Here is a 25,772-nt window from a genome sequence, read left to right on the forward strand (position 1 = left end):
GAGCAGTTAGGTCAGCCTAGATTAGTGACTGCACTAGTATTTAAGACAAAAAGGCCTAAAGGAGTTGATAGCATTGTATATCAAATATATATAAATATAATAAATAATATCATATTACCACGTCTGAATACAAATGAAGAGCCTTTAATGCCCACCACCTGGTGGTTAAATTAGGAATAAAATAAGTCAATAATTAATTAAAATAGCGTGGATTAAAATCTCTCACAGAATTCAAAATTGTATTACCCCCTTTGACTCTACCAATATACGTTCCAAATATACGTTTCACAAAACCGGCCTACCTCAAGGTAGTTATCTAAGCCCAATTATTTTCAGCATTTACATGTGCTTTATAGTCAAGTGATTGGACTCTCTTAATTCCAGATGCTTTATATACGCAAATGATATTGTTATTTATTTGCACAACATCGTTTTCATATCTCAACAATAAAAAAGTGACTTATATTTGTCAATTTTTTTGATAGTATTGCTGGAATTTATAATAACTAGACAACTAGTACTTCACTATAGCTCAGCGATTCTACTGCAAATTCAAACGACAACTGCATTTTTCATTTACGTCAATATAAGTAAAAAAATTGATTTCTTGTACTTATATAGAAATGTATGTTTATCGATTAGCTTTGACAACTATTTTTTTTTGTTTTACATTAATTCAAAAAGATTAAATTAAATTTAGTTAAATTGTCCAACTGAATTCCTTTTTATATTTTTCTTTAAAATATTTTTTGAAAAAACCTCGACATTTGATTCCTTTCTTATTTTAGTACAATAATTATTAAATCGTTATTGTGAGATTTTCGATTTTAAAAACTATAAACAAGTTATTCGTCTAGAATTATATTCTTTGAAAAATATCCCACAGTAATGCTCCATTATAAATCGGATTAAATCTGCAAGAATCACAACACTAATTGCATCACTAACACTTACTCAAACTAACTCAATTGTCAAGTTTACGAAGTTTAATCATATAATAATAATAATAACCAGAAAAGTTCACTGCAACAAAATTACCTATATCGTAATTTAAAGAGTATATAAAATCGAAATCGGAATCTTTTGTAAGGTAAATACTCAACTGATGAGTAAAAAAAATGCAATGGCACATCACACGCATCCAAGTTTTTAGAAAAAAAAATAAAGAAAACGGAATCTTTTCACAAATGTCATAAGACTAGTTTTCGACAAAATCAATTAAAGTACTTGGTTTGTTGTAAAACCGAATAATAATGGATAGGTAGGTACTATTGAGATGTTTAACAAACGCTAATATTAACATTTCTTATACATGTAATCATTTTCAATATATTTTAACTATTTTTATTTTTTAGACTATTTAAAATTTTTTTTCTAATAATATCGACAAAATATTTCCACCCACTCAAATAGCTTAAGAATACAATTTTAAGTGCATCATAATTTGTGATTATAATTATTTAACAATTATAAAGATACCTACATATTATGTCATAGACATGAGTTTTTTTATAAGAATTTTAAATTCATATTTCAAAATCAAAATTATTAATAAATGAAGAATAACCATTTTTAGTTATTTTGATGTAATTTAAATATTTTTTATGGGGATTTGAAACAATTAGACTATTAACTCTTTAACGTTTTTAATTTTTAGCCCATCTTGGTTAAAATCTAGATTAATGTGAAAATAAAACTTTCATATTTATGTATATGCTCAATGTGCGTATTTAATGATAATATTACAGTAATAGGACTCAGATATCAATGCATTTTCCCTGTATGTTTTAGCCTTTTAGGTATTTTCATACCTATAGGTATTAACATTTTTTATGCACATTCTATTATATAGGTCAGGTACAGTTTAGGAAGGCCATTAGACTGGGTAATAGTAGGACTTATAAATGATAATATAATTATGAGGTGATTAAATATTTTACCTAAGAAATATGTAGGATAGTGCTATCTGTTCTTACAATGTTTATGTAGGAATAGGTATAAAGATTTGCAAGTAGTAATTAAAACGTTTCTAAATATTTTGAACATATTTTATACTTACCTAATATAAAAATGATTATTTTTTTATTAGATAGTTTTATTTATTTTTTAAAATAAGATAGATTAAAATAAAACAATTATCTAACTTTATTAGAATTCAAAAACTAACAACTATATAAACACTTGAATTTATTACCAAACTTTTATAATAATATTATAATTTCTGAATATGATATAGTGTTAAAATTATTTTTTTAATACACTTTTTGATCTACGAGTAATTATAGACATTTTCCATTTTTTTTTGTTCTGTAAAAGTCGATAAAAAAATTGCTTGAAAAAATTTTTATAATTTTAAAGCAGGTACAATGTACCTGGTACATGCAGGTTTCTTATCTTAGCTATTTAAAAATATTATAAATACATAAGAAATATTTCCTTCATATACACATTTTAGTTCAAATTTTAACGAAATTCGTTAAAATTATGACAGTTTGAATATTATTTTACAATTTTTGTTTTTGTTTAATTTTTATAGGTAAGACTTAAACTTGATAATTATTATAAATTATATAAGGTTCCTTATATGTATTTTGTTCCGAAATCAAAAAATCTAAAATAATATATACCTGAGCACAATTTGTTTTTTGTAGATACTTTATAATTTCAAATTTAGACGAAATTAGATATTTAAATGAAAAATGACAATTTATATTGTTTTTTTTTAAATTCAAAAATGTTAATTGTTAGGACTTGAACCTTTTAACGCAGGCACCTATATTATTTATTTTATACCAGCAATGATATTTTCAAATGCATGTATTACTAGTAGTAAATTAAATGTTACCTACTTTAATACTTTATACCATTAAAAAAAAAAACACGGTTAGCTAAGTTATAAAAATAGCCCGTATATAATTCATATATTAAATACTACTAGAATTTTAATTTGCAACTGTGAACAAGTGAACAACAGTGCGTGGTTAGATGGTTAAAATTACAATACACCTTTGATAAACTGTATTTGATTACAGTTATCAAACGAGTTGTTATAACAATAATAAATTCTGTATAGCCGTTACTGACATTATTTGTATAGCTGTTGTGTCCACTAGTATTGTCAGATGCAGATAATAAGCAACTTGGTTGAAACAAAAGTTACTACTAGAATGATTATAACAAATAATTCAGTGACTAGTCGCGTCTATATAGTATATATTATACTTGTATATACTAGAAAACCTTACAGAAACAAATACCAGTTTAAACATTATATTGTTTACGTTTACACAGTACCTATTTACATTGAATATTTACTTTCTATTTTGTAACAGCCACATTATAGGTATGTGTTATTTTAATATAAATTTGATTATATCAGAATAATTTAGATCAACAAAATTAATTTTGTAGCTTATGTTATTTACTTTGATAGGTACGTCATACCTGTAAGTCGTTTGATCTATCAACAGAATTATAATTTACATTTGACAATACCGATGAACCGATGGTATAACTGTTTATATATTTTATTCTGTTTTTATTTTTTCTGTGCGTCGATTAGATATAAATGATATAATATTATGTACTATTTTATTATTTATTTATTCATATACGATATACATTATGCATAATTTAATTAATGCATTTAAGAAATCCAAATCCAAAGATTCATTTATAGATATTAAAAGACATTATAACAACTTTACTGGTTGCAAATGGTGGAACAATGACCAGTGTACCTAAACGTTATGTACTGTTTAAATATGTTAATGTGGGATAAGTGCAATACAATTTATGATTACTATTATCATTAATAACAATGATATAATGTAAAAGTACATTTATCTATAATATTATGATTTTTAAGTACTATTTATTAGTATTTTTTTATTATTCTGTACTTAAAATAAAGGTGGACTAAGTATAGTTACTAATAAGTATTATATAGGTACATTAATTTAATGTTTTGATTATTTTTGTATATAGTATATGTATCCATTTGTGTTGATAAATTTGGTGATTTAAGTCTCCCGAGTAGAAATCTAATATTTTTATTGTAATCCGATTGTATCAAGCTTTTATGACTAACATTTTTTGAAATACATCAAAACAAGTAAAATTATTTGATCATGGATTTTATTATAGGTATGCATGAACATCCAATTTTGTAAAAAAGTCACGACTGTTGCAATAGTATTTGTGTAATGCTACTCAACTTTCTTTTATAATTCTTGTAAAAAAAACTTATATGGAACATATTGTATATTTATGTAACGTTTTCAATCCTGGTGTATGAATATTAAAATTTTTGTTAATTAATGTTTACCTGATGGTATAAAATAATTTGCATATTTTCATGATTTTGACAAATTTCTACTCTAAAAGTCATGACCATGACACAAACACAAAAAAAAAATTATAAATATTTAATATAGGTATATTATATTATTTTATAATTATAAAATATTTCCCATTAACGGACCTGATACTCCAAATGCAGGGAGGTTTTAATGTTGTGGACTTAATGAGGTGTCACATACACAACCCAATTTGTTTAATCGAGCTGACATAATAATTAGATTAAAACTTAAAAATCTAAAAGTATAAATGTATATATAGGAGTACATCGCTAAAAAAGTCTCTAAATATTTTAAAATTTTTACCATACATAGAAAATGATAATATTAACATTTCATGTATCTGCAATTATTTGTTTTTGATATTACATAAAATATCAATATATTTATTTTTTATTTTTTCGAAATTTAAAAACTAAACATACAATTAATAATTACAGTAACTACTGACTTACTCAATGTCAATTGTCAAGGTATACTTTACACTTAATAGTGTCTAACTTTTAGTAATGATTTTAAAACATTTTTATAGTTTTATTTGGATTGTATTTGAGTATTTCCAAGTTAAAAATTTGGATCAAGTGAATATACCATTAAATAATAAAACAATGCATTTTTTTTCATTAATTAGGTCATAAAGTTTTTACCTAACAAACACGCATCATTGTAAAATTAATAATTTACATTTATTTTTATATTTTGTTAACATTTTAGTATTATTGTTAAAATAATTGTTTGGTGCTCTTGATTAAGCATTAAAAAGTTAGTCGGTTTTTCATTTTACTTCAATTTAATTTGTTGTGATTAACTGCGGAGTAAAAGTGGGAAAATCGTGGGTTTCGTTTCTTTTTTGAATATTCATAATATATTTTTATGTGTTCTATGCTTTAATTTTTTACATGTTATATCACAAAATAATAATTGTAACACTTAATTTATTTATTTTACGGATATTTTTTAGATTCTGAGCGGAGCGATGAATTTATTGATTTTACCATGATGTGTGTTTTTCTCACTTGTGTCTGTCTCCACGTTTTGGGGCAGTAAAAGTGCTTCGATTTTTGACTTCAGTATCTCGTTCGATCAGAAACGAGCTATTATGTAGTAATCATGATTTAATACTATACCACGCGCTTAAATCATAATAAATAAAGATACAAATTATATTTAAATAGTGGTCCATAATATGGACTCCATATTATAATTTTCATTGTTTTACAAAAGACATTTGAATGACGCGTATTCCGTAACATAATAATAATTAAACCACGTCCCATGCTTGCATCAATCAAATCATTGGGAAATAAAAATGTTCGACCATTATATCATTAATGTGTTAATTGTATATTATAGTCATATTTTAATAGTGTGCGGTGTGATTATACGTTATATGAAGATGCCGAGCAGTCTCATTTTGGGTGATACGACAATAAATGCAGTGTTGTCTTAGTTCATGCCACGCCACCGACAACATAATATCACTACCGCTGGGTCAATAAAGAATTCGTTAAGATATTCGTTCGTTTTAAATAGCTACTAATAGGTACTGTACGCGGCCAAATCCTTGTGTACACACACATTATCTTGTACCTGTGGTCCCCCTGGCTACATCTCTCTCACTCACTCTCTTTCTCTTTCTCTATTCGTTTTTAACACCGGTTAAAATTGGATACGTGTACAACATTATAATCATAACATAATATTATATGTGTGACGAACCGGTCGGATTTCACAAAAAATAAAAATAAAAATATTTGAAAAAAAATTATTATTAGATGCTGCGGTATATTGCGGTATATTGCTAATAAACGTCCTTGGAGTCATCCCGAGATTTAAGATTGTTGGACGTTTATTTTTGTTTATCTCAATGACAGCCTATAGGCTATATAGATATGTGAATTGTGAATAGCTTAATGGTGGTATTTCATTTGGGGTACACGATTGATAAAAATAATAATTACTTAAACAACTTTCAAAAATTGGATAAAATTAAAATTGATACCCGTAGGTACACGAAACGAAAACAGGAGTTCAGCAGTTCGGGGAATTGGAATTATCTGTTTTATAACTACCTGTTATCCAAAATAGCAATTCACACTGTAGATACCTAAGAGAAGTGGATAATTCCCCCTAGCTAATATTATAGTACATAAATCTGTAGTTTTGAAAGCACCATAAATATATAAATAGACATTTAACTATATAACTTAGTATATTATGTTTGAACCAAACCAATTATGCACACATACATATACCTAGTTAATCTTGAATTTCTATCCACGAGTGTCCTTGTACGCGCATACTTACTGTACCTACTATCTATTATATTATTATGCACAGAGCAAATAGGCGAAGTATAGACTCGTGTTTTAATGCACTACATATAAAACTGCATGTATTATAACGAAATAGAAACGCGTTTCAGGCCGTCAACGAAGAAACAGTCGTGTTGGGTTGGGTTAGGTCACCAAAACACTGCTATAGTTACTGATTACATTTCGGTAAATATTATTAGTCACGCCCGAGGCATGACAAGAATATCAGGGAAACGGTTTTAACTTTTTAAGGTATACATATATACGATTAATGTACTACTATAAACGTACACGCTGTATTATTAGTACTTTGTAGTGCAATTCAAAACCATACAATTATATAAAAAAATACAAACAAAATTATTTCATTCCATAATATAGCTTTTTTTCAGTTCAAAAAAGGGGCGAATGTAAGTTCCTACACGAGACCTAGCAGGTAAACAAGATACATATGTTAGTTCCTACACGATAAAATAAGGTACATATGTAAGTTCTTACACAGTAATAACCAGGTACATGTGTAAGTTCCTACACAGTAAAAAGCAGGTACATGTGTAAGTTCCTACACAGTAAAAATTAGGTACATGTGTAAGTTCCTACACTAAGTATATTATAAGTTATCAATATGATATTAGTTATAATGATATATCATATTTTAATACTATCATATATTTTAACCCTTTATTTTATTCTATATAATATATAATTCTTTATAATATTTAATAATTTACCTTATAAATATTATCAATTTAATAATTTAAAAATAATAATTGTAATAATATAATAATAATTCGTCATTTATTGAAAAAAATATAAATATAAATTATCCATTCTATATAATATTTAATAATTTTAAAAATAATGATATAACTGTTATTAGATTGATAACTTATAATATTCCTAGTGTAGGAACTTACACGTGTACCTTTTTTTACCGTGTAGGAACTTACACATGTACCTGTTTTTCGTCGTGTAGGAACTATTCCGAACTAACATAGGCACCTGTCTTCCGCCGTGTAGGAACTAACATACGTATCTTTTTTTTTCGTGTAGGAACTTACACATCACATATGTAGGAATTAACGTATGTAATTGTCTACCTGTTACTCTCGTGTAGGAACTTACGATTCCCCCAAAAAAGGACTAGGTGGAACCTATTTATCACAATACTGCCACCCGGCCCCGTACCATTTATTTTACTTCGAATATTATACATAGATGGGGGCCTCTATAATCACCCTGAATAGCTGGTCTTCAGCCCACATAATTACATCACATTTACCCTACTCGTCCACCTCTTGCCTATCTAACACGCTCTGCAGCCTTCTCCTTCCGCCTGAGTATCGCTCCACCATCCTGCCAAACGCTTCAATCTGTCTACCCCTCATCTGAGAAAGTTTTTGCTCCGGGACCAGAATGATATCCTAGACATCCTCGAGCCGCAGTTTCCGGCCGACGCATAGCTTTATCATACGACTACCATCCACCCAGTACAAATTTATCAAAGTATATTTCACTATGTCCTTCGGTAAGGATCAGCTTCCTTACCCCTCTTCGCAGATAGTATTGGAAGCATCCATATCCTGATAAGGCTTGGGCTATGTGAAAAGACATGATCATGCGCTTTGACCGATTTATACACCTCCTACAATCATCCTCCTCGTCTACGACGCCTTCGTCGTGAGGTCCAACACCGCCTGCCATTCGTGCAGTCCATAATAACCCTAGGTAGCTAGGTGTAGTCTTTATAGTCTATAAACTCTATCAAAAAACGAAAGCACTAATATTCTAGTTACTATAGTATCATCGAGTATAACAGGCATACCAAACCCGTGACCTATCAAACATGAGCTTTTTGTGACCCACGGCTACCAATATAGATGAACAAAAACATAAAATAATAAAAAAATAAAATAAAATATTAATGCCGTGTCACAACTTTCTTAGATTCTTAAATAAAGGCTTTTTTGGTATACATTATTATACTGTCTTATCTTCTGATAAACTAATCGAATAAATTTTTTTTTAATTTTTATGTGCGGCTCGCATACTAAGCTTTTCAATATATTTGGCCCACTTGATACTCTCAGTTTTATATGCCTGGAGTATAGGATGATTCAACTCGTGGCCCTAAGAATCTTTTTTACGAACCCTTTATTAGAATACATAATGATAATAAATATGTATTTTTTTAAACAACAATGAGGCTGTGGGAAACATTGGGAAACAGTTAATCAGATCGTCAACTTATAAAAATGATAAATTAATAGGTATTAATCTATAATTTAATAAAATAAGATATGAATAAAAATATATTTTCTTTTGGTGGTCTCCACAAATTTTTAAATGCATACATTTTTAACTACAAAAGGTTGGATATCCCTCTGACGAAATACGACAAAAATAGTAAGTGATGGGAATAATCGAATGATTTCGATAATCGAGAAATTAGTAATCAAGATATCATCATAATCGAGTTATTCAATCGATTAAAATAATCGAAATATTATATAGAATGCAATTTATTACATAACCATCATAAATTGAATTAAATTCATAACTGGATTCACTCGATTATAATAATCAAAATATTATAAACTAATAAATAATAATCTATCAACTTATTAATAAAAATTCGTAGTAATATTTTTAATTGAAAATTTAAATAACACTACATTTATCACTATAAATTATAAAAACAAAATACCTTTTTATTATTTTCGTGTATTTTATGAATTATATTAAGACTGTTAATAGTGTTAAGAGATTGTTTAGAGATTACTAGATTAATAGAATAAAAATACTCAAGTATCATATTACTATTAGTAGTTATTACCTACTTATTTCATTATTTTTATACTCATCACAATTTGAATAACTACTACTAAAATTAGTAATAAACAAGTTTTCATTTAATTTTTCAGTTGGTTCCGAGAATCGAGACCGAGCAAATCATTCGATTATTTTTCCTAACAATCGAGTTACTCGATTATTTTCACTCGATTGTTCCCATCACTTATAATAAATAGACTTCTTCGAATTTGTAACCAAACTGCATCCCAATTTCCAGGTTAGGTTGCATTCATTGCATCACTTATTATGAGTTGTTCGTGTCTTTACATAATAATGATAAATTAATATTTCGCATACTTAATTATAAAACTTTAACTCAAACATTTCAAACTCATTTCTTTATCTTTATAGGTATGCATTATAATTTATAATAAATAATAACATAATAATATAATATCATGAATTAAAGAAATAAAACTCGTATAGAGTACCTACCTACTTATAAACAACTTTTTTTTAATAAACGTCATACACTGATACCAGTAACACAACATAACTGTATATGAATGTATAAAAATAAAATGTTTTATAATACCTATTCTTATATTTACAGGAAAGAAATTTAATGGAATTTGATATGATATTTGAATTGTAAATATCAATAACACATATTATGTAAACTGGTCTTACATGCGTAAAAACATGTAATTGTTTAGAAGTAGGTAAGTAAAGCTGATAACTATGTTAAAAACATAAATCAATGTTTGGTCTTGGCCTTGTGTGTACTGAAGGTATAAGTTGTAAAATAATAAAATTATATTATGCATAATATCATAATATCAATAATGAACATAAATTTAATGAATACCTTTTTAACTGTTGGAATTCAAATTGTCATAATAGGTTATGCACAAGAATATATAACTTTGTAAAATATATTGTAATAAATTTTAACCCCTAAACTTGCAGAGAAAATCTATGATAAAAATTTTAAATATAAAATAATATTTTATACATATAGTTATGTAAACACCAAACATTTATAATGTAGCGGCTTAAGAGACTTGAGGGAAGAACCAACCATAAACCTTATTATAAAAAAAAATGTATTTATTAAAAATTATTATAAGTTATAATATTAATATATAATATCAAATAAAATGTTGCGAAGAAATTATAAGAATTTTTTTCCTGTCCAGACCTAATCACAACAGTGGAAATTATATTATTTTTACTTTTATAAAAATTATAAGTTATATTAATATGGGTAAACGGTTAACAAATACAAAATCCTATAAACGAGTTAATTGATATAATATGTGTTACATTTTGTTGAGAAATTTGGCGAAGTATCTAAACAATTATAATCTAGAATTTTATAATAGATTATATAACTCAAAATAATCGAATGGTGCATAAGGTGATCTGTATATTAATTATTAAACCAAGGCTTTACTAGGATTATACAAACCAATAATATATTAAATGCACAAATTATAATATGAATAACGATCGATAGCTATAAGCAGCACTTAAACCACCTATTCAAAATGGGTGTAGATACACGGTGGTTCGTTGTTTTTAAAAATATTTTGGCGTAGGTACTCCTTGTCTTGATTTAGTTATATCTTGTTATCAATTAGACGTTTAAATCCTCAGGCATGTCATATTTTGTTTTACACTTTTGTGTCCTCCGTTTAATTCTTTTTAAATTCAAGCACTGAATCTGTTCGTATTACTACTGAATCAGTCCATCGCCACTTATTCTTGAACCTGTGAATAATTTACGTACACGTGTAATAAAATATCGTATACGTGACTAATGTGCACCGTCCTGCGTACGTATCCTTGAACATCTCGGGATACGCGAATCCTCGGAAAACAGAGCCACCGCGTTTTGTCGGATCAGAGGTGATGATGGCTTGTGGCTTGGTTCAAAATCGCAGGTAACCTCTATACGAACAAAACTCGTTTCGCTGGAATGTGGTCACATTGCACACAGAACGCTTACGCTTTGAATACGCACACCCGTGGACTGCGACGAGAAAACGGTTTGATCAAAAATCGGCATGACGGATGCCGAGAAAACGACCCTTTTCATACAAGTTTAGCCAACAGTCAACGCCTCATCGGAAAATATAGCAATTAGCTTTCACCCATTTACGAGTGTTGTGGTATATGTGCGGCTGCAATGATACGCACGGCGCCGGTCACTTCGGTTTTCTATGATCACACACGGTCGTGTTCAGAACTTCTGCACCAAAAGACACGCGTCTGGAAAGTTACTAGTTACGACTAGTCTTACCAAACCTCCGATATTATGATTTAAATAACGATTAGATGACTCAGTGGTACGGTGTTTTTGTCCCACAATTTACAATAAATAATATAACTATATGATAATTCCCGGGTCTTAAGTATTTTCGCGTCTTTTTGTGGAACATAATAGACGATACTTTCCAAGCTTAAAATATGTGACGATAACAAATCTATAAGATTAGTTTTTTTTTTTTTTTTTTGTAACTTTTAAGATCATTTTTTAAAAGTTTTAAGGAATTTTTAAATTTTTTTACTTATCTTTAACGGTCGAACGAAAATTACAAGTTAATTATTTCAAATTTGGTGTAAATTTTCCAATTTTCAATAATTTTTCAAAACGTATAGTATAATATAATATTAACATTTAATTAATATTTTTTTTGTCTAAGAAAAGTTTAATTCAAAATCAATGAAATCGGAGTTTCAATTTATTATGACAAAAACATATTAAATACAAGTTTTGTCTAAGCATCGTACACCTCAAATATTTATTTTCATTGCAAATATTAAATTCTTTTACTTGTGACTTGTCTTTTCCTTAATTTCGTATTATGTATATGATAAATAATAATTTTAAAGTAGGTATTGGCAAAAATAAAAATGCGGCCTCGGTTAACAATATTTCTGAAATTGAACCCCACATGTATTAATATTTAACTAAGGTTTCCTAATGCACATCACTTATATGCTGGTACAAAAGGTGCCGTGAAAATTGCAAGCGTCAAACTTGTTTAGGCTATATAGGTACGTTAGCAGTATAGTGAGTAAGTCACGACACAGTCGATTAAATTATTTCCCCGGCATCGCCCATGGGACTTACTTGTTATTATGCGAGCAATATATTATCATCAAATATTTACCAAAAAACAGCCAATAATACAGGTCTAAAATTATATTCAATAATACATTTTCTGTAACTATAATAGCAATCATATTATATTAAGCAAAAACATATTATTTGTTCGTGATCTAAATATATCGATATCCCTGTGTTCTTTTTATTTTCATAAGGATCATAATTTTTAAAATAAAATATAGCATATTTCTTTTATATTATTTAGCTTTGTATATAAGCGAATTAGCGAAATATGTTAAAAATCGGTCGGTGCAGGCTTTTGATTTTATCCATTACAAACAACAATTTATAAATTAATACGTATTATAGAATATTAGTATTATAAATCTGTAATAATAAATAAAAATGTTGTATTAGTAACAGATAATAATATTTTTTTTTTTTTTACTCCATAAAAACAATTTTGTCTATTTACAATATTGGTGTAGATCAATATTTTCTCCTGTAATGAACATAACCTTTAAAATGATATCAATGCAATATTTGTTTTCTTTCTCAGACTCACGGACTTTCACCTAAAATACGTTATTTTAGGATTTTTGAGTAACCTTAGAGTAAAATCGCCTTTTACAAGAAATTATAGAGGATAATATTTTTTTAGGTATGACATATCGGTTTATTTTTATTTTACCTACTTGTTATTCGGTTTTCAAAATAAATAATGAATGTTATGAATTTAAAATTTAAATGATATTTAAATTGTTTTGAGACATTATTTAGACAAATCGATGTCATACTCTCGGTAATATTATGCTCTACCGATTTCATAAAAAGTGATTTTACTTTAAGATTATTCAATAACATAAAAAAGTGATTCTGCATAAATACGTTTTGTCTGTGTTGCGCGTGGGACAGAGAGAGAAACCAAACAGTGCGCTGACATCCTCTTAATATAATATTATATTTGTCTGCTTTACTCAGAAACGACAGAAACGATTGTTTTGCTTTCTCAATATTCTTAAAATGTCTTAAATGTTTTATTAACACTTTAAGTGCCACCATGTTTATGACATGGATGTGTAGGTTCTCGCACCAAAACTGAGCCGTGACAACGACAGCAGTTGACTATACGTATCGACATCATCGGTTCCTCGCGCCATGCTATTATAACAATATTATTATTATTAAAACCATTATTTTATAAAATATAACCTAATATACTAATCCGGGATAGCGTAGCTGTTCCTCACCATAAAAATATTTTCAGAATCGGTTTTTAACTTCTGAGATTAACACCTACAAACAAACAATTTTCTTCTTTATTATATCACTAGTTTGGTATAGAATAATATATTTTTTTTTTAAACACGAGAAATCCTAATGTTCTTATGACCTCGTTGTTAAATATTAAATAATAAATAATAACACGTCCTATGGGCTACGGCCTACGGAGAGCAATTGCTTATTATTTGCTGATTCTAATTAATTCTTATAAGATTACTATAATATGACTTGTTGTTTTTAATTTAGAACGTATTAGCATTAGTAGGTAGGTACCTGTATAGATTTCAACCAAAAAAACATGCTGCAGGCGGTAGTTTAGAAAATATGGGTAAACGACTAATATAAGTACTAGCCGGTATAACTAGATAAAATTAGAACGGGTATCTATTCTCAAACTATAAAATAATTGATTCCAGGAAAAGAGTAGTTGTATTTTGATTTATGCTGATCAAAGCAAATCGGTTTCACTATAAAAAAAATACTACCTATAGTGACCAAAAATGTATGCTTCTCGTTTAAATTGCTCTAAAATACCTATTCATTTTATTTTCTATACTTTACACTAAAAATTGAACACATTTATAGCTAATACGATATATTTTTATAGCGTAATTCTATTTATATTTTAATATATAGTACTAAAAATAATTAAATAGGTCAAGTCAAAAAAAAATCCCATTTTAAAAATGTTTAAAAGTTAAATATAATACTAAAATAAATAGGTAATTGACAAAAAAAAAAAACATTAATAACTAAATAACTTTCCGAATAACTATTCAGTATATTTTATTTTACCTGATAAATTAAATAAATGTTATTAAAAACTGTTACGACATAAATTACAATGACTTTTGGACTTTAACATTACTTATTCACAACTTTATACGAGGAATGAGGACAAAAACATTTTGCCAAATATCATCTAACTATACTTTTCGTCTATGTTCATATCCATGTCAAACCATATGAAATCCTCAAGAAGAGGATTAATTATAATTTACTTGCTGTGGCTCCGCAGTGCTTAAAATATACTATGACATCAAACACAAAAGGACTCTCCATCATTCTACTATTTCTTAATTTAACAATCAAATGCTAAACAAACCACATACCTAATGCGACGTTTAATCTTTTATTATTTGTACGTCTTAACATAAAATCTGCAGGGATACGCAGCGGGATTCCTGCAGTACCCTACGATTATACATATTAATATAATCATAGATAAATTATGTGATCAACTTATAATTTATTATATTATAATATGTGTATGTAAATTATGTATATAATAATTCTTATTTATTCCTAAACAATGTAAACTATGTCAGCCAATGGCCTCCGCTGCCGAGGCTTATTTCTAATAAAAAAAATTATGTGATCGACGCCATTGCCTGTATTTGTATGGCGAAACAAAAAAAAAATTCAGAATTACAATTAAAATTCACTTTTATCAGTTTTATCGAATGTTTTGTTTAATAGTAGATAGTATAGGTAGGTACTAGGTACAAGTACTAGATATGTAGGATATATTGTACTATTTCCAGCTAGGGTAACACGCAAGGTAACATTAGGTACATATAGTTCTTATAGTTAATTGTGATTTTTGTAATTTTAGTTCAATAAACATGTGCAACATTTCAATACTCTAACTATATATTATTATATTATATTTGATAAAAAAGAATCAAGAATCATTGTAAAAGCTATATAAAAATATTCAAAAGTTAAAAATATATTACCTATCTTATAATTATTAAGCCATTAAGCCATTAAAACATAAAAATATTTATAGTCTACTCTATATAACTAGCCTTCAAGACTGTGTTTATCTATAGGTTCTAGAGTCTATGATAATATAAAAAGTTACTAATTTAGTTAAAATAATAAAAATTACAAACTTATTGACTTTAAAAACATATAAATATAGATTATTATATATATATAATGTTATTACTGTTCTTCATTTTCTATCTCCATGGTGGACGACCACTAATAAGTTCTTTTCTACCGGTTGGGCGTGTTGCGGTTAAGGGTTCGTGCGCTTTATAAGCTGTACCTACTGAAATAGGGCAAACAATAAAAGTAAATGTATACATATGGCTGCGTACGAGTTATATTATAGTTATACTATAGTTATAGTATTCAAAATGAAAATGCATAATCTAATTAATATGTGAATATATTATAAAATGTATAATCTAAATTTTATAAAATGATAATAATTATATAGTTCAAAATAAAAATATATAAATGTTACTACTTTTGATCAAATTTGGTCACATGTCTAAATTGAATAAACTGATAGAAATAATTGTATGTAGGTATAAATTAAAATGTACGAGTATATAAGTAACTACTTTTGATAATATTTGGCCACGTATTTTAAATAAGTGAACTTAGAAACTTTCTAAATAGACTATACGTTTTAAAATACATATAGAATGGGGAAGGGGGAGGATGAACAGTGTCCGGCGGAATCGATGTGTAGATATTATAAACAGTAGCCGGCGGAATCAATATAAACTTTTTTCCTTAGCAGGTAATTTCGGCGGAATCAATAAATCCCCCGTTGAGTTGATTCCCGGGCGATAAGAGGGGTCGCTGAAAATTGCGGCCTGGGCATATTTTGCACATACGTAAATTGCGGCCTGGCTATATTTTATACATACGTAAATTGAGGTCTGGGTATAATTTTTATTACCTACCCATTGGCGCACATACGGGGGTGCCAGGGGGTGCTTAGCACCCCTAAGTCTTAAATTAGCACCCCCAAATTATTTTGAATTAAAAGTTTTGTTTTAAGTGTAATTTTGCATTTAAAATGTATTATTTCCAGTTTATATTGGTAATGCAATAATTTTTACTAAAAATGTTGTTTTCGTATACTGCAATGTCTATCGGAATGATGATTTATTAATATGAAAATAATGATATAAACTAAAATTATTTAGTTTGATAGTATACAAGTACTAAGTAAGTATACAAGTAATACAGTAATAACAATTTATTAATTCAATGTCAAGTAATAAATGTAATATTTTATATTATTCACATTATATTACTTGTTTCAATATTTCCAATACATTTAAATTGGGTAAAATAAAAAAAAAATAAAAAATGATGAAAGTAGTGAAAATGTAGACAACCCTAATATTAACACTTGTTCATTTAATAATATTATAATAATCGGTTATAGGATATATTGAAAATCAGATTCATTAATTTGAGAATTTTAATGTAGAAATGTGGTAATTTTTTGAAATAGTAAGTTTAACCGTATGGGTGGTGTGTGGAGAGCAAAGTCTCCCACTAGTCACTTTGAGGTAAAAGATTTTAGTACTCCCAAGTTTAAGACTGAATGTGCGCCTATGTACCTACCCAAATATTTTGTATCAATAATATATTAAAATCAGTATTTTCCTTCTCATTTTTCAGACTTAGGACTGCCAATATAATTGTATCAATATTGGTATTATTTGTTATGCTGTTTTTTTTTTGTTTTAAATTAAAAAATATATTATTAGCAATTAGTAATAATGTGTCAGTAAAAATGTGTTATTAAATAAGGTCTTCGATCAAATGCACACTGATTGCTAGTAAGATATTATATTAGTGAACATATTATTATTATCTAAATCGATCATTCAAAGATTCAAAGATACTGAAAAGTTAGAACTCTTTAGAATATAATATTTTTATACGCCTAATGTGTAACGTACTTGTGTAGCGTCGATTTACAACAGGTACAGAAACTGACTGCATTTCTGAAATAAGTTTTTCCAACATTATGCACACAACTGGCGGATCAATTGTGTTTCGCCGACACATGGGACATGACTTGTTATTACGCATCCAATTTTTAATGCATTTGAAACAAAAAACGTGACTGCATTTCAATTCTGATGGCTAATAAAATCATAAATAAAAAATAATGATTAAAATTAATTTAAATACCTATACATATTTTAAAATTATAACGAAACATTTTCAAGTTATACCAACGTCAGTATAGTCACTACTCTTTACTAGATATGCAAAAAAAAATTTAAAAAAGTTGGTTAGGTAAAAAATGGTTAAAATAAAAATATTATTGTTATTTATTATGATTGATTTATAAACTACAATTAATGATCAAATCATATTCTTTCAGTAACTTGATTTGTATTTTGTAGCTTATAAATTTATACACTGAAGATTTAGCAAGCATGCTCACCAGTCGCCGCCCACGGCCCACACTCTCTTTCTATTTAATGATGAATTTATTAAAATTCTGATTTTTTTAATTTTTAATTTTTTATATGTGTACTTAAAAAGCACATTTTTAAATTCTTGGGATTTTTTTGTACTATTTAAAGAGTGAAGTCCTGCAATTACAAGCTTCTGTTTTTCAAATAAAAACTCTGTTTATTTCAAATTATTTAGTGACAAATTTTTTGAAAATTCAGATGTATCAAAATTTAATTTTGAATGAGTAGCTTTTGAGTTATTTATCTTTGAGTACTAAGAATAATAGTTTGATGTCAATGAGAGATAATAGAAGATAATGAGTCTATATTGTGATTCATATTAATTTATCTGCAATATCAATAGTTTGTAAAAAATGGTCTTAGAACCTTTTGAAAATACAACATACAATATTATATATATTTTGTATTATTGTAAAACCATTTTTGAGAACTGCAATTATCCTCAATATAAATATTTCAATAACTGAAAAACTACTAGCTTGAATTTTTAATCGCATGTATTAAATTTTTAATAACTTTCAGAAAAGCAGATTGCAGAAGGGTTCTCATTTGAAGTTTTTATCACTGCAGAGTTGACTTCAGTAGGTACCACAAAAAATTTCAAGAAATCTAGTCTTTAAGTACCTTACTTACATTTAAAAAATCAAAACTGAGTATTGATTGGGTTGTTACTACAGGGTAAGGGGTTTTATCGATTCCGCCGATTTAATATCAATTCCGCTGGCTATCGATTCCGCCCGATATTTGTTTATATTGATTCCGCCGGCTATCGATTTCAGCGAGCTTTTTTATTTATTGATTCCGTCGGCTATCAATTTCGGCGGATATTTGTTTATGATAATTCCATTGACTGTCTTTTTTTTAATCAATAGTGTAGGCATAAGATCACCCAGTTTATCATAGTTTTTTTTTTAATTTAAATATAAACATTTCAAAAAACAATTCAAACATTCTCGTAAATAAAATGTATTAAAATAGTAAAATAATATATTTTAAAATTTATTTAGCTAACGCCAAAACAGCAAAAATAATATAGTACAAATAAAATAAATAATAGTAAATAGTAATTAAAATGTTATAATAATTATATTAATTGATTTATTTTTCAGAATAGTGCTTTGATGCCAGTTTTATATACTTAAATCTATCATTTTTTTTATTTAAATAGTCTTCAAATATTATTTCTATATTCTATATATTTATTTTTTCTTTCGTAATTTTTATTTTTACTTATTTTATTATTATCGAGCCCTCTTATTATTATATATGTATCAGTTTGAATCTTTGAATTTAATACATGTGAAACAAAAATATATTAATATGTGCTTTATTGAATTGAGCATTAAGTTGTAGTTTGTTAGATTTTTGGATTAAATTTTGATGTTTCATAAATACAATTATATTTACTTTTATTTCTAATAAAATCAATATACCTACGTGTAACAAAATATGTCTACAATTTTATAGATTATATTGATTAATATATATGAAAACCGATGCGATTAAGTTCGGTGGAGTCGATAGCCGCGGCTGAATCAATATATAAAAAAGTTCAGTGGAGTCGATAGCCGGCGAAATCATTAGATTTTTTACAGGTAAAAAAGTAATTTCGGCACAATCGATATACACCCCTGGGTAAGTATGTTTTTGGTGAATCACTATTATACATAAGATTAATCTAGATGGTATAATAGTATAGGTACTGGTACTTATTTCATTTAATTTTTTAAAATAATAATAAATAGCAGTATTACCATCCAGGTACCTATATATTTTCAGATATTTTATAAAATATTTGAAGCCGAACATTATATGAAATATAATTATTATTTATTTTTAATGAGATGTTAGTGTAAATTCACTAATTCGCTATTTTGCTATAACGATACGTGATACAACTGATTTAATAGGTACACTACATTATTATAGTATATACTATATAGGTATGTGTATATATCAATATAACATGGTTAAGTACATTTAAAAAAATATATATTAAGTACCTTACGCGACACAATTAATAATATTAGATATCCTGATATCATGCATAGTTCATAATTTTAATAAAACAACCACAACCGAGACCTTTGGATCGTTTAAAGCAATTACGTAATTCATATCTTATGTATAGTATATCACAGTGTATTATAATACTGTATACTCATACCGAACTCCCGGAGTTTTTATAGGAGTTATGCAAACACATGATATTTGTTTTGTCAAAGACTACATATTTTAAAGTCAGTATTTAATAACATGCTAGCACACTGTCATAAAGACACGCACAAACATTTTATATTCACAAATCACGAAAACATATGATAATATTTAAGATTTTTTTGATTGTGAGAACATCATAAACAAAAATATTGCGGAAAATGTTACTAAAATGAATTTATTATTAACACCGATAAGTTGGCCGATAAGTGGAGCGAACATTATATTTTATTTTATATAAGTACTATATACTATATATTATATTTTATAATTTTTATCTCCATAAAAGACTAGCTTTTAATTTAATTAGGTAGGTAATGCAAAATAATAAACAAATATCTGCTGCTATCTTTGAAATGTTTAAAATCACTTCAGTAGTGTCGGAGCATCACATTTTAAATGAATTATTGATTTCTATTGTTTCTTTCTGAAATTTATGATTAATATTATTCATATATCATCTTGTTACTATAGGTAACAACCGAAAAAATAGACTAGTATTGAATTAGATGTTTTACATAACAGTTTATATTAAAAATATATTTGTATAAGTGTGAAATTTACTATTTTATACTACAAGTAGGTATGCCTACATTTCTGTAAATGACCTACGATTTACATTTTTTGTCTGATTTAGAACATTATTATATAACTATATGGTATAATTATAATTTATAAGACTACTACTTCAATAATTAACAAGAATATCTTAATTTTATATTTTACGTTTTAGACAATTATAATACGACCTACAGAAATCACACTTTTTAAAACATGTTATTAAGTAAATACACCTATCAGTTACAAAATATACTCTTTTGACAAAAATGGATATTTAAATATAGAAAATCGTTTTGAGATATTTTTTTATCGTCCAAAAGTATTATTCGTGGAAACTTGAAACGTGTACGTGCCTTTATAATTATATTGAAGAGTATAATAAATTATAGTAAATAATAAATAATTATAGCTAAATAGCTAATCAATTTTATAATTTTGATGACAGACCGTTTCAAAATTGATAGGTGTCGCGCTATCTAGTGGTTATCTCCAAAGCCAGTGATTGCATAAAAAAATTGTTCCAATGGTTTTATATTTAAGATTCTATTTATCTATCGAGCTATTATAATAAATCATAATGCTATATAATATCAAAAAATTTGCATAAAAATAATTTTAAAAATAAGACAAAATTCTTAAAGTTTACCTAAGTAGGTGATAAATTAATTTTTACAAAAACATTGTAATACACAGCAAACCAATTTCCCTAAAATCATCAGTAATTGTTTGGTAAAAGTATGAAATTCACGTATGAAAGACATTGTATTCAATTTTCAAGTTTTAGCTATACACGTTTATATGTTTCATAAATTGTTAACTACAAATTAATTATGATTTTGTCAAAATTTGAACTTTAAATTCTTAAACTTAAATTCTAAACTTATGAGGAACCAGGTTCCTAGAACCTTGTATTAAATTTTTAAGTTTTTTGCCCGAATGAATAATTTTTTGTTAAAACTTTTAGAACAAAAATCTAAAATGGAAAATATAATACATGCGAAGCGATCTAAAAAGAATAACCTAACTAAATTATTTTCCGGAATATTTCAGATTAACAAATTAGTTTCCAAATCTTCCATCAAAGTTTATAACCATGAACATTTTTTCTACATGAAAATTTCAGAAGTTTAAGTTATTCAAACATTTTAAATACCTTATCTAAATATCGGAAGTTATAAGACCGGATGAAATAAAAATTGAAATATAATTTTCAAGTTCCCCCCTCCATGATTAAAAAATACTATACGCCATTGGTTTTTGAAACCTTTTGCCTTTTTCAATAACTTGTGATGTGTTTGAACAGTATTTTTTTTAAATCCATTACCCTTTTATTTTGACAGATTTTGAAACGACATAACCGTCATAACCACACAACCGAAAACGAAAAGATTCGTTTTTAGTGCCGCAGTGGCGTCGAAGTCTTAAAAATCTAATAGGACGAAAAATTTTTTAAAAGTCCCAATACCTTAATATCGGCGAAAATAGCGTACCGTGGAGAAGAAAGTGGTCAATAAGCGGCACTATCCTAAATTTTCAAAATATGTCGTGCCTTACTGCCTTGGCACGACCTTAGCATAGGGTTCGGGCGGTTCGGCGCCACTTCTTAGTGGTTAGATTTACTAAAAACATAATTTTCAATCGTATAATGCGTTGTTTTATTTCGTTTTTCAATTTTAATATCCATATATATTTGTTACGCTAAACGCATTAACTAACATTTAACATTCACGCTATAACGAATTCACGTTTCCGCGATGTTATCAAAACTGATATTTGAGCCATAATTATTAAGTTTAGGTTGATAATAATAAAATATACAACAAAATATTTTATCTTCAATATTTATCTATAATTACCCAATTTCGGTTAAATTTGAAATTGACCGTTGAAATTGGTGCTTAAAAATGCACATTTAAATTGTTTCCCTAACAATAAAATATTATTATTTAACCAGGGATGCTCATATGACATACGCGTTAACTTTTACGGTATCAACCTAACCGGGCTATTTTTTTAAATTTTATCTATGTTGTGCTATTAACTACTCAATACACTTTACATTTAAAACAATTAAGAAGTTAAAACTATTATTTGTACCTATACTAGATTAAATATCATCTTTTATTTTAAATTATATAAAAACGATAATAATTTAATAATTTAAAAACGCGAGGGATCAAATTATTTTGAAACATATATTTTTGATATTTCATGAAAATACAGTGAAGAATGTAAATGATTATCTAGCAAATTAAAAACAATTTTTTTAGTATATTTTGTACCTAAAAGGTACTTATACCTAAAAGATACCTACCTGTAAAAAAAACATTATTTATTAATATTTCTTAAGATATAACAATGCAATTTTATTTATTTATTTATTTATTTAAAACACTAAAATTTTAGATGTGGCTCAGCCAGAACCATTGCTATATCTACTACTTCTCCTAGGTAAATATTTAACGGCAAGGGTTCATGGTTAGGTTAGGTTAGATTGAGAGAGCATAAACAAGAATAAACATATGGAAGCCCCCAAAAATTATTGAACATTTGCAAAGCCTTACTTCTTATTTTGTAGAGAATGATTTAAACCCCTCTCTCAAAAAAAAAATAAATCAATCAAGTCTCCGTCTATGATTACCGCCTTGAACCACGGAGTTATATGATATCATAAAAAACATTTTATACGGGTACTTATTGAAACCAAATAAAACTCATACAAATTTTACTTGCATACTAACCTTTTCAAAAATTTCGAAGCATATCGAGCAGGTTAAGTCGGTATAATCTAACATTTTCGCAATAATTTTCTTCTCCATTTCCGTCGGCTTTGCTTTTAACTCTATACATTAAAAAAAAAGTTTTTGTTTAGTTATTGTACTATATCATAAACAAATATCAAACTATGTGTGTGTGTGTATATATTTAATATGTTTAGGCACGTATAATTTTAAATTACAACTGATATATGCAAATCAAAAAAATAAATATACTCCATAACAATATTAATTATCCGTTAAATGTTTTAGTTTTAACTTTCTGCTAAATAAATACGAAAAAATACTTAAGAGTCGAATAAAAAATGAACATCGTTATGTAGCTAAAATCAATAAGGCAAAAATATATAATAAAATTAAAATAGGTAAATATAAAAATAATTAAAGGAAGGCAGTAAGGTAGAAAGATGCTCATTAAAATTAATAAGCACGAAGACATAATATTTCTTGCACATATTAAATATTAATATAAAAATAAAATAATTATTGCTTAATCGATATTCGTTATTAGCGCGGTCTATATATAATATTATGTAATCTACAATAATCTTGGTTTTATAGTGCCTAGCGGTTTATAAACTCAGCTAATAAATAACGGTTAATCCTGAACAATATTATTATTAATGAGTTTACTCTAACCTAACATTATCGTTTATTAATTAGGACTTGGGTAACAATATTAAAACGCATATAGACTATAGAGATACATCTGATTACGTAAGTGAATGACAGAAAAACAAATCAAACATTCAGCATTTACGTAATTACCTATAAAAATAAACCTTACGTGGACTGTTAATATTTCGTTCATTACACGTTTGTACAAAAATCGCGTTTTACCAACACAACCATTGAGCAGGCGTCTATGATAATAATTTTCGGGAGATTGACCGCGCCGTGTAAATAGGTAATTGTTTTCCAGCGTCAACTATATTCATACATCATAATATTATAATAATAATATGTAAGAACGGAAAATCACAGAGGACAACTCGTTGTTCTGAGACCATAGGCAAAACTAAAAGGCTTGACCTAATACTGACTGGATAATATTCTGCAGAGTTATAATCACAAGCGTGCACACACGGAGTAGTCAGGGTAGGCACTAGGCATCACTACTCTACGAACATTTCCCCCTCAATATTCAATATCGTCACAGTATCTAAGAAATAATCATAGACAAATACATTTTTACAACTATAAGGACCCGTTTTACAATCATAGTTTAAACCTCTGTTATGATTGAACCGCTGATTTTACCGGCCGAATCCCGTGGTTTAACCGGAGTTCAACTATTGCAATACGGGCCCTTAGTGGCGATTAAGAATATATAGATATTATATACGTATTGTGTGTTTACATGTTATGTGTGAACTACCCTGCCAGTAATGTCTGAGCACGCTTATGGTTACGTTAGAAAATTAAAAACTTATTATATTATTTTGTGATTGGAATTTTTTTCTTCACATTTATCATTGTTGGCCTGTGTCCTAATGCGATTTTCTATTTTCGCTTATGACTACGGCTTTAAATCATGAGTGTATCGCGCAACAGCTCGTATAATACCGATCCGACGATGCACGAGACACACTGTTGCGCTCGAGCGGCGCAAGTCAAGTCGCGTCACAAGTATACCATACAGCAAAGGCGAAAATAAGATTGAATTTATTGTCGCGTCTACTTCTCAGTGCCTTAGTACTAGACATACCTAGTATAAAATACCGTACGACATGATATTTTGTGATTATAACAATATACAACACGCTCTACGTGAACAACTTACGCGATATGGCTGACGATAGAGTACTGCTGTTGCGGCTACAAGTATAATTGGACATTTCAAATGCTTAGAGATTGAACAATCGAAGAACGAACTACACTGCGAGCGCCACAATAATGCAATGAACGTATAATAATTATTGCCGTCTAAAATCAGTTAAATCCGTTCGACCGAAGTAGGTAATTGTGTACTGTGGAATAGATAAGCTATTTGCAGGCGACCGGTACCTATAATCGATAACGACAGAGGGAGTGTATATGATTGTAATAATATGTTTAATTGTGGAACTCGACGATATCAAGTAAGAATAACTTAAGAGTAGGTA

General features: G+C 27.6%; 1 protein-coding gene across 1 annotated transcript; it reads right to left on the bottom strand.

Moving 5' to 3' along the window:
* Positions 1 to 15,608: 15,608 nt before the first annotated feature.
* Positions 15,609 to 25,632, bottom strand: LOC149060382 (E3 ubiquitin-protein ligase rnf8-B-like). The gene is made up of 4 exons (XM_089217036.1): positions 25,451 to 25,632; positions 23,632 to 23,732; positions 17,585 to 17,771; positions 15,609 to 15,924 (listed from the first exon to the last, which is right to left on the bottom strand). The coding sequence occupies exons 1-4, from the start codon at positions 25,503 to 25,505 to the stop codon at positions 15,833 to 15,835; spliced, it is 435 nt and encodes a 144-aa protein (XP_089073162.1). The 5' UTR covers positions 25,506 to 25,632; the 3' UTR covers positions 15,609 to 15,832.
* Between the last annotated feature and the right edge of the window lie 140 nt (positions 25,633 to 25,772).

Source organism: Diuraphis noxia, unplaced genomic scaffold (genome assembly GCF_037042655.1).
Source record: "Diuraphis noxia isolate RWA-SAM2 unplaced genomic scaffold, SU_Dnox_SAM2 contig0001, whole genome shotgun sequence".
NCBI lineage: Eukaryota > Metazoa > Arthropoda > Insecta > Hemiptera > Aphididae > Diuraphis > Diuraphis noxia.